The sequence below is a fragment of the Anneissia japonica genome, unplaced genomic scaffold (genome assembly GCF_011630105.1).
Source record: "Anneissia japonica isolate Jap-2015-1 unplaced genomic scaffold, ASM1163010v1 scaffold1859_len985614_cov190, whole genome shotgun sequence".
Lineage (NCBI taxonomy): Eukaryota > Metazoa > Echinodermata > Crinoidea > Comatulida > Comatulidae > Anneissia > Anneissia japonica.
Genome location: NW_022694754.1, coordinates 207697 through 219778, shown reverse-complemented (window position 1 = coordinate 219778; position 12082 = coordinate 207697). Strand labels below are relative to the sequence as shown.

Below are 12082 nucleotides of genomic sequence, written 5' to 3'. Positions count from 1 at the left end.
CTCTTTGTGGCGGAGTTGACTTGTGGCCGAGTTAACTTGTGGCCGAGTTGACTTGTGGCCGAGTTGACTTGTGGCCGAGTTGACTGTGGCCGAGTTGACTTGTGGCCGAGTTGGATCGAATTCTACCTAACTAGCTAGGCCCTGGCTTGGCATTGGCTGGCCTAGGGCCTAGGTGGACATTCGCCGTAATAGGCTAGGCTACTTAGGCTAGAAAAGTGTAGACTGCCGAAGGGCTCTGTTATCCTATGCCAGTGTAGCCCAATTTGGAGGCTATAGCTAGAGAGTTGAGAGGGTGTGCCAATAATGACCGCGATTTAGGACAAGACGTAGGCCCTTGCCAAGTTGCCCTAGGTTAGCCTAGTTCATAGCCTAGGTTAGCCTAGCCTCGCGCGTGTCTAAGCCTAGCTGGGCCCTAGTTTGCCAAGGCAACAATCTTAAATTTAATCAATATATTTCATTTAGAGAAAAAAATAAGGTGGCTTATTTTTACCCGGCAGACTGAGATGATGGTTACAAATTATAGATTGTTTACATTTTCAGTGAGTTTGAACTTACCAATCGCAAGAAGAAAATGACTATCAAGGTGGGCGATACTGTCCTCGTAGATACTGAGGAATCTGATGAGAGCTATGTTGCCAAAATTCTGGATTTATTTGACAAAGGTATATTATGAAGAATAAAGAGGATCTTAAAAGGCTTGTTATAGTAGGATGCTGATTTTTTTTGTATATTGAAAAAGAACATTGCATTACAATTATAAATAGTTCCGATGTTTTGAAGACTAATATCTTGTATAACATCTGTCTCTTATACACATCTAGATGTGTATAAGAGACAGGGGTGTACCCTAAGTATGTGTTAACCATAGTGTTAAGATATATTTTCCATTGTTTAGATATCATTTGGCAATAGCTGAAATGTTTGTATATTTAAGTAAGTTAATACCTTTAAAATCAGAACAAGAAAATATTATGCTATATTAAGAGTTTTATTAATGGATGTCTTTTTCTTTCATAAAAAAGCTTTTTGATCAGGGTTATAGCAGGCAAAATATTACAAACACTGAGATTGACTATTCTGCTCTTTATATGACAGTGCAGTTTAATATTATATTAAAGTACTTACAGTAACTATTACTTAATTAATATTTTTTATAGTTTGTATTCTATGCGTAATTTAGTTTTGTTTAATTTTGTTGTATTATATTATATATAGGTGGTGGGTTTTGAGCAGAAAACTATTTAAGAATTATAGATATTTGACCTCACTCCAACTATATCATCATTTGAGAAGGTCTAGTCATCAAAATTCTATCAGTAACTGAATTAATATTATTGCTTATCTGTGTCGGTGGTGGGTTTTGAACAGAAAACTAATGTATTTTTTTTTAGATATTTGACCCAACCCTTATTAATTACAAGAATAATATGTTATATTATTGTGATAATATCATTTGAATTAAAAGAAATTATTAAAGTAGATTGTTATGTGATTTTCTTGACCTTGCTTTGTTCACTGACTTTTAAATGGAAGGAGGCTGTCAATGTTATAATTGGTTATGGTGCCAGGCTAGTTATCTGGAAGTCGTGGGTTCGATTCCTACCCGAATCACTTGCATTTTTTTAGCGCGAGTATTTGGGAATGTAAGGAGTATTTGGTACAAAAACACATCAGGTAGGGCAAAACATCTCTTCAATACAATAATAATTATAATTACAGAACAATACAGGGTAATGATAAGATGATGGTTTATGTGATAGTGCTGTTAGAGGTGCTGGTGGCGACGGTGATGATAATTTGACATAAGGTCCTTTAAAAAGAATAAATTGAGTTTATTACATGACGTACTACAGTAGAAAATTATATGACATAAAAATCTGGGTGCTGGTTACAATGGTGTCCCTCCAATTACAGACCACTTTTGGGACTGAGGTTGCCATGGGCTTAATAGGAGCTTGTCTGTAAAATGGTCTTTATATTGAAGGTGGCCTTTAATGGGGGGGGGGGAACTTTAATTAGAGGAGACCTGTACACAGAAAAAAAGGTTAGGGTTAAAATTGAAAAGATTGGTTTATATATGATGAAACACTAAGCAATACCGATGTCCATAATAAGGATCAAGAGAAAAATCGTAGCTCAGATACAGTAAAATAGGCATTGTTTACTGTTGTTGGCCATTTAATTTCAGAAACATGTCAAACAACCCAAGATAATAAAATTCTGTTACATGCTCTACTTCAAAATAATCAAAAAGATCCCTACATTTGAAGAGAAACAAAGCAGAAATGTAATTATTACAGTAATTTGATGGGAAAAATAATTCCACCAACAATAGTAACTGTATATAGGTGCCTGAGCCTTAACCAACCAAAACAAATAAAAGCGCCATCTACAGTTTTAATTAAAGCCCGCGAAAGTCTGTACCGTCCCTTTAAATCTGTTGTTTCCACACACACACACAAGAAGTACGAGTGGCAGATTGAAAATGGAATACTTTAAGGCCAATCGTCAATTTAAATGGCTTGGAGATGGCATTAAACAGAAACGATGTTTGCACTACAAGTGAGTATCAATCATGACCAAAGGAATTTTTGTAAAACTTCAGGATGTCTTGCGGTTGCGACCAGCGTCAAAAGGCTCACACTAGTGGTGTCAGACCTACCGGCTTATGCCTAGCTAGATTTGGCTAGGCCTAGGTTTACCTAACTAACTAGCTAGGCATTGGCTGGCCTAGGCTAGGTGTACATTCGCCGTAATAGGCTACGCTACTTAGGCTAGAGAAGAGTTAGCCTGCCGAAAGGCTTTGTTATCCTATGCCAGTGTAGCCCAATTTGGAGGCTATAATATAGCTAGAGAGTTGAGAGGGTGTGCCAATAATGACCGCGATTTAGGACAAGACGTAGGCCCTTGCCAAGTTGCCCTAGGTTAGCCTAGTTCATAGCCTAGGTTAGCCTAGCCTCGCGCGTGTCTAAGCCTAGCTGGGCCCTAGTTTGCCAAGGCAACAATCTTAAATTTAATCAATATATTTCATTTAGAGAAAAAAATAAGGTGGCTTATTTTTACCCGGCAGACTGAGATGATGGTTACAAATTATAGATTGTTTACATTTTCAGTGAGTTTGAACTTACCAATCGCAAGAAGAAAATGACTATCAAGGTGGGCGATACTGTCCTCGTAGATACTGAGGAATCTGATGAGAGCTATGTTGCCAAAATTCTGGATTTATTTGACAAAGGTATATTATGAAGAATAAAGAGGATCTTAAAAGGCTTGTTATAGTAGGATGCTGATTTTTTTTGTATATTGAAAAAGAACATTGCATTACAATTATAAATAGTTCCGATGTTTTGAAGACTAATATCTTGTATAACATAATATAATTATTAATTATATACGCAGTGGTCTTGCCAGCCTGATGGGCTTTTATTAATTAATTTTTATTTATTTAGGAACAGGTTAAGATATGCAAAAAGATTGTCAATAGCGAATATATCACTGCCTTACTTGTAGGTGACAGTCGCTTTCACAAAACAAACATAGAAACACAGTGCTTTACACAAACTAAATCTCAATATGAGGTTTAGGGATTGGAGTTGTTTTGGCTGCGAGAAAATTGGAAGGCAAGCATCTTAACACCAAGCTATTCAACTCAACTCCTTATGCTTTTTTATTGACCAGGTCTTGAACCAAAAATTAAAAATAATTGTTAGCATAATATGTACATTCTAAATTACCTAAAAATGTCACAAACCCGTCCCTTGACTTAATCAGTGTGTCGAAAATTGTCAGGCCCACTGTTGCATAGTTACAGTATGGTTACTTTTCTCAACAATGTATATATTATCCTAGAGTAACTAGGGCCACCATTGTGTGTATGTGTTATGTGTGTGATAATTATTACCTGTTTTATATTTGGTAAGCCTATATTTCTTTTTTCTTTTCACAAATGATTAGGAACAGACTGTCAAGACCCGTACCAAGCAGTTGTACAGTGGTATATGAGATGGTCAGAGTTGTCTTCTGGGGCAAAAAAGAGATTAAAAAATGTACCTCATAAGAACGAGATCTTCCACTACCAGCCTGCAACATCTTCCTGCTCTCATGATAAGGTTGATGCAGAAACAATAATTGATAAATGCAGAGTAAGTCAGAATTAAAGCCAGGCTCCAAAGGGGAAAAAAAAAAACATTTTGATATGTTGTACAACTGATTTTTCTAAGATACAAAAAGCATGTTTGACAAAAAAACATGGGAACTGTTAATGAGATACAGATTTTTGAAAATTTAAAAATGGGGGAAAATGTGGCAAAAGGTGATTACGCCCTAAACAAATTTTCCAATTTGTTATTTATTATTAGAAGTCACCACTTACATGATGAAAATACTTCCGCTTTATGGGACTTTGCAGTCTGACCCTCCAATAGCTCTTCTCCTGTACATCATCAGGGTACCTAGGCACTTTTTACCGTTAAAGGAAATCCCTTTCAAAATCTTAGTTTAAAGTTAAAATTTCTAAGTTAAATTTATTTTCCATACAACATAAACAAAATCATTATGGGACTGAATGGCCAAGCCTCATTGTTGTGAAGTATGTGTTTACTACTGAGCACTTCTTTTCGGCAGCTATGATAATCAGCCACGCCTGTATACAATTTAGCACAATGACTTTGTGAGTTATGGTTTACTGTAATTGCCTGCCTTTACATTTATATACAAAAAATCTGAAAAAGAGTGATTGAACCATAATCTTGGTAATAATATCATCAGCTTAATTACTATCATCGTTTGTACTGCCACCTCAAGAAAAAATTAAAGAAACTAATCATTCAATGAACTTTCTCAATTATGGTCACAGGTAATTGAGCTGCAGGTCGATGCCCCTTTCCCATCAGCCCCAAAGAACTGCTTGAAGGAATATTATGTAAAGTACCAATTCAACGGGTTAAAGTTCATGCCAATGTTGGAACCAACAAAGAAATTGGAACCCACGACCCCGCCTAAAGAAAGTTCAAGTACCAGTAATTCAAAAACTCCAAAAGCCAGCACTTCGAAAACTCCAAAGGCCAGCACTTCAAAAACTCCAAAGTCTGTGAATATTAAGAGACGGAAAACCAACACCGAGAAACCTGCAAGTAAAGTGACGGAGAATGTGAAAAAGGAACCAAAACATAAGCTACCCATGCTAGAAGTTTTCAAGTCACCAGGTGAGATAAGGATCATGTTCACAACTTATCAGCGCTGTACAGAGTGGGAGGGCATCACTGGGGTCCCAAGTCTCCCGGAAATCGTGAGAGTCTCTAGGAAATCGAGAAGGCCTCCTGCATTCCTGCAAGCAATCAAGAATCTCCCGGAAAATAACCCACCACAATATTTGCATGTTTTCACTTCTTTATTTCAAATGTCTCACGGAAGTCAGTACTGATGGGTATCACCATGCCCATCAAAATAAAGTAAAATATGTTAATGAAGCTCATTTAATCTCCCTAAATGGATTTCTCCAAGTTGAGCCACTTTTTGAGGCGTCTGAGAGGTAAATATATGAGGTGCAGTAAGGAGACATCAAATAACCAAATTGTAACCATCTCAATTTCCTTCAACCAAAAACTGTTGTATGCCCATATATAGTCATGATGTGCCTATATATGGTCATGATGTGATGTCATCATATTTAAGTATGCCACATGTTTTTGTCAGAATTTGACAATGGACAATGGTTAATACATAGTAACCTTTTCAAATGATTACATTTTTCAGATCATCACAGACAATGTATCTTAAGTTTCCCACAAATACATAATTTGCACCATTTTCGTAGAAAGATATTAATCTACTGATGACTATTCTTATTGTTTTTTTAAAATAGGTAGAGGTAATAATATAGCAGAAGCTGATGTTCTAGAATGTTTATTTGAGGAATTAGAACTTGGCAGTAATAACAATGACATCGAAAGTGAAGATAGTGATAGTAATTCTTCCGAAGAACTCAAGGAATATTCAGAACGTGGCAATCACGCTGTTCTTGGCGTAAAATCAAAATTGCAACATGTGCATATGGATGGAGTCGCTGAATTTGTAACTATCAACAAAGATGAACACACTGGTAAACGTAAAAAGTCTTACCACCAATTAAAATCATCCAAGCGAAGAAAGGTTGATACAGAATACGATAATATATCACTGACCGTTAAGAAGCCGAAAGCAAAACTTGTCACACCCCCAAATACAAAGCGGCCAAAACGAGCTGTAACAACAAGCAAGAAAGCTGAACTCACAAAAAATAAACGCAGGTCACAAAGAAAGTCATCAAAGGTGGAACTCTTTCCTAAAAGCCCAGCAAAGAAAAACCAGAAGCAAAGTAAAACCTCTGTAAGTAAAAGAACAAAAAGTAGACAAACGTATGACTCCGAAGATAGCAGCGAAGAAAGTAGTGATGATGACGTATTCGTAAAGAAGGAAAATAAAAAAACTCAGATGAAAACACCCAAAACTATAAGTAAAGCAAACAAAAAGAAATTAGCGACACCAGGGATGCAGTCAAGAGAAAAACCAGTTCAAATTGCAAAAACAGTTTTAGAAAAAGCAAGGGCCAGGTAGGTTCCTCAGTGATATTAAATTTATCTTTAATTAATAATTTTAAGAATCATAGTTTAGTGAGAGTTTTTTCTGGGCCTTTGGAAAGATCAGTTATGTTATTTTTACGATTAATTTGAACGTAGCATGTGAAATGAACTTAAGATGATTGAGTGTCTTTATGTACATTCAATTTAACTTCATTTCGGAAATTACATATCCATAGCATGAAACAATGAATAACTAAAAATTACATGAAAAGAAAAAGATAAAAATATGAGTTAAAAAAACTAAGCATTCAGGGGTAGGGACGCCACTTCCCTAAGGTACAAATGACCCGCATACCCCACCTTAACTAAACTATGCATTACTGGGGTAGGGGAATTACTCCACTAAGGTCCTAATGACCCGCATACCCCACTCTAACCGAACTATGCATTACCGGGGTAGGGACGTTACTAAGGTCCTAATGACCTTATATAATAATAATAAATCAGTAAAATTATCCTGTTCGTCAATGACAATTTCTAATTTTCATTGTCCCCTTTTTGCAGAAAATGAGCTGCTGGAAAAGTTTTTGGTTATCAGTAAAATCCTAGAATTTTGCAAAGATTACAAAGTGATGTTTATGTCAAAACACATTATGTTATTAAGACTTGTATCATGTAGTCTAGGCTTTGAAGTGAATATATGGGTTGGGGTGGTTATATCAAGGTGTAGGCTTCAGTTGTGTCTTGCCTTTAAAATGCCTTTTTCTTGGCCCTTTCAGGCTTCATGTGTCTGCTGTACCTGATACACTGCCATGCAGGGAGGCTGAGTTTATGGATATCTATTCGTTTGTGGAGGGAAAGATTTTGGATGGTACAGGAGGGTAAGACAGCGAATCATTAAATAGAATGTGATGCTAAGCACCATCATTTAAAGTTTTGTTTTGCTCAGACAATGATGTATGCCCATATATAGTCATGATGTGCCTAAATATGATGTTGATCATATTTTGGCATGTCACAATATTTTTGTCAAACAAATTTGATAGTCTGCATAGGGCCTAAAATTATGCTTCTGTTGTATACCATGTTTCCTTAAGTATTCTTTTTTTCTCCTTTAGATGTATGTATATATCTGGTGTTCCAGGCACAGGAAAGACAGCCACTGTACATGAGGTTGTTCGCTGTCTAAATATCGGTGTAGATGATGGAGAGATACCAGCATTTCACTGTATTGAGATAAATGGCATGCGCATGACTGATCCTCACCAGGCCCCTGTGCAGATACTGAAGGTATGTCCTAGCCACTCCCTCGTAACAGATAACAATACAGTTAAACTTGCCTAAGTTGACTTGGCTTAACTCAAATAATTTTTAAGTCAACCTTATTTTAAATGCCAAATTGTGGTGTTTTCCATTAATTAACAATCTGTAAGTCAAATTTTATCTAAGTCAAATAATTTTTCAATGCCATTTTGGATTCGAGTTTAAGTTCAACTGTAAATATCCTTCTTGTTATATATCAAAATTTATGCTCTTCATTAAATATTTTAATGAGATATTGAATATTCACTTAAAGTATTCCTTTGTTTATTTGAAGGCTTTGACAGGTCAGAAGGCAACACCAGAACATGCTGCATCTCTGCTGGAGAAAAGATTCAGTAGTGCCTCAAAAAAACGAGAGCCAGTAGTACTCATTGTGGATGAGGTTAGTGTACTGATATCAGTGTTGCCATCATTATCACCGTCATTATCAATATTATCATCATCAATATTATCATCATCATTACAAGTTATTGTTCTGTTAATATTTTATAAAATTATGGTATTGATGCCTTCTATCCTTAAAATTGAACAAAGGTAATGTACTTATCTACATCATCATCACTATCACAATCAATGAAATTATTTTAATTTTCATCATTATTATCACCCTAAATGACCATCATTGTTATTAACCTACCATCTGATAATTATTTTTACTTATGTTTCAAGTGATATTTTTTTTAAATATTTTTATTTCTTGCTCCCCATAAAGGGAAGTTATTCAAACTCCAGGCATCTGGCCTCTTGTAAAACAAATATAAATGAGTTTTGATTGGTCTTGATACTCTGGAAGAGTCCATTCTCGTGAAGATACATAATTCATAGCGCATCAATTCATCTTGTATATATTATTAGTTGTTGGAATGTAAAATGTCTCTGTTGTGTTGCCAGATGTGCTTGGCCCAGAGATGCTCTGATTCCGAGTATAATTTTCAAACAGTTGACAATCAAGGAATTTGATCTTTCGTAACAATGCAAACATTCATTAACTAATTACATATCATGAGACTGAGTACCAACATAATAAACACTAATTAGATAGTGTCTTTGATTTCAGCTTGACTTGTTATGGACAAGAAGACAAAATGTGCTGTACAACATATTTGATTGGCCGACTCGTCGTCATGCAAAGCTTGTTGTCATTGCAATCGCAAACACCATGGATCTCCCGGAGCGTATCATGATGAACAGGGTAGCCAGTCGTCTGGTAATTAATTTCCTGTTTCTAATCATTTGTATTTTTTACACATAGTTCCTTATTTACCTTTGTTCAGTTACTGAACTCTAAATTTTCAGGAAATATGCATCACATGGTGTATTTAACATTCTGTGGGGAAAACAGAGTTTTTTAATGGAAATTTTTGTTGAGTATTAGCAAAGTTATGATTGTAGGTTTTGAGAAAACATTTTTCAAAAATTCCAAAATCAATAGTTTACTACAGTATTAAGATTTATATTTCAAAAATAATTTTAATATACTTTTCAGTATACATTTCTTCAGAACACTAATCATTAAATCTAACTAAAATGCAAAAACATGAAAATTTCAAAATTCTGATTTCTCAAAAGTTTTAGTGCTTGCGGGAAATTAGAAATTGTGACAAACAGCGGGTTTTGCCAGAGCCTGTCACTTATTATTTTTTGCTTAAATCTGCAATGAGAATCTATATTCCTTCCTCACAATTATATTATATAAAGCATTTACAAAATCTGATTACTGAGCTATTTACATAACGACATTGCATTCTTTATATGATCATGCGATAGGATCCCGTGTTAATGCCTAATGGCGCCTTCTTTAATGTTTCTACACGATATCATTATATTATTTTTATCATATATGATTCATATTCCTTTGTACAAATATGTAAAGCAAGTGCCACACTGATAAATCGCCTGTTTTTCCCCCACTGTAGGGCTTAACACGTATGACCTTTCAACCTTACACGTTCAGGCAGTTGCACAGCATTGTGATGTCCAGGATGAAGAATTTGAAAGCATTTGATGAGGATGCCATCCAATTAGCTGCTAGAAAGGTAATTTATAAAAGTTATATGGGGAAAATAAAATATTAAAACATTTTATTATATTGCCATTATTAAAATATGTTTTAATAGTCCCCGATGAGAAAAAAGGCGTTGCGTTGCTAAAAACCCTTAGAATGTGGTCCAGGGGATGTACCCCCCCCCCCCCGAAAATATAAAATATGACAATTTAGGGATTTCAAAGGCTTATTTAATCAATTTTAGAGTCTATTTAATATGTACAAAATACATATAATTTTTTTGATTTTTTTTTCTCCCCGACAAATTGGGGTTTTTCTCCTTGGGGGAGGGGGACAAGGCCTCCCCAACGGTGGGTGTAGGCCCCCTAGCCCCGCCACTGTTCACAACATAGCTGTTGGGACCTTAACATCTCCCACCTCTTAGTTCCCTTTTTTTATGAACTTCCCTTGTGTAAGCCTTCATGTTTGGATATACTCAAGCCTCTATTAATCAGAGGCTTTTACCCTTCCTTTGTGTATCTCACAGGTTGCTGCTCTGTCTGGTGATGCAAGGAGGGCGCTAGACATTTGCAGGAGAGCGACTGAAATAGCCGAGTTTTCGCAAGAGTCTGGCAGGAGAGCCCCTTTGGTTGGCATGCCTCATATTGAGACAGCTCTCAGTGAGATGTTTTCTTCGCCAAAGATAGTTGCAATCAGGTTGGTCTAGAATAATCATTAATACATATTTTTTTAAATAAATTGTTATAAGAATTGGAATAAAATTATATAGTGGGTAAGAATCTTTGATTCCCTGTAAAGCAAATCTCAAAAAAAATTAGAAATTGCATAATAAATAACTGATTACAACATTGTAAAGATTCATAAAGGAATTTTTTTAAATATACAATTTGACTTATTTTAATAACAAATTTAAATATTCTTTTTATTTTTTAATGTATTTTTGAAGCCAAATTGTTATGTATTAATTTTATAATTCTTTTTTAGACAAGCTTCTGAACAGGAGAAGATTCTATTGAGGGCAGTAGTCAATGAATTCAGGGCCAGTGGGCTTGAAGAAGCAGTTTTTTATAGAGTAAGTCAAAGCTTGAAGGCTTCTCTTAAGCTCTGGCCGCACTATCAAATCATCTCCGACTAAAAACTGCTGTATGCCCATATATGGTCATGATGTGCCCATATATAGTCATAATGTGCCTATATATTGTCATGATGTGATGTATCATGACCATATTTGGGCATTTATAGTCTGGATAGGCCTTTACAATTTAGCTTTATTAAAACTGTACAGCAATGTATAAAGGTGTTTGCAAGAACATTCGAAAGACAAATTATCACTATAAGTTCGCTTGCATCCTGCAGTGTTTATTCAAAGATTCAGTTTAGGCCTGCGACCCATTTTATGGCCACCCCTCTTTTGGGATGAATCACTTTGTATTGGATGAGAATGAAATTTAAAAAAATTCTTCATCTTTAACTTTCTCAATATTTTCATGATATAATTACCCAAATTGTGTTTATCTTAATTTTAGGTCTACGAGCAGCATATTGCCTTGTGTAGACTTGAAGGTAATTTTTTAACATTATACAAAATAAGTATTTCAGTACAAACTTGTGTAGTTAGTTTTATGGTGGTTATGCTCCTTCCATTTAAGGGTCATTGATTTTCTTCCTGCTTAGATTGGTTCACTGCCAACAATGGTTCACTGCCACTTCTTAAGCCTCATAAAATTACTATGTTTATTGCAGCCGGGTGTTCACACCGATAAGTTTGACATAGTATGAAACAAACTCAATAAAAAGTGATACAAGTCATTGTGATTAAATATTTCGAAAGTTATTAGTTCATCTTCAGGAATAAATTATGTACACAATAATCTTAAAAGTGGCTTACCTAGAGGTATTGACATAAGGGAGATGATGGGGGATTAATGATGGGGGAGCTTGTTGGCAAAAATATGAGGGGATTTGTAACTGATTGATTGATTGATTGAACTGTTTTTCTCAGGTCTGGGGTGGGGAAGAGGCAAGGGTTATTTATAATCATACATACATACACATAAAAAAAAACATATATATATATATATATAAAAATAGATATAAATCTGATATAAAAAAAATCTGATATAAAAAGTAATAATGAAATAATAATCACAAATGAGCATCGTCATAATAATCATCCTCATGAAAATAAGTCTAA

General features: G+C 35.2%; 1 protein-coding gene across 2 annotated transcripts in view; it reads left to right on the top strand.

Moving 5' to 3' along the window:
* The window catches only part of LOC117101234 (origin recognition complex subunit 1-like), a gene marked incomplete in the record, with an annotated part of 15877 nt that overhangs the window by 2628 nt on the left and 1167 nt on the right, over window positions 1-12082 (top strand). Inside the window, 13 exon segments of one of the 2 annotated variants that reach the window (XM_033241170.1) lie at window positions 2415-2562; window positions 3114-3235; window positions 3955-4142; window positions 4856-5204; window positions 5864-6590; window positions 7340-7441; window positions 7679-7850; window positions 8158-8265; window positions 8941-9090; window positions 9800-9919; window positions 10415-10584; window positions 10873-10960; window positions 11415-11451. In XM_033241170.1, coding sequence (XP_033097061.1) covers window positions 2486-2562; window positions 3114-3235; window positions 3955-4142; window positions 4856-5204; window positions 5864-6590; window positions 7340-7441; window positions 7679-7850; window positions 8158-8265; window positions 8941-9090; window positions 9800-9919; window positions 10415-10584; window positions 10873-10960; window positions 11415-11451 — 2410 coding nt within the window. 2 annotated transcript variants of the gene reach the window in all.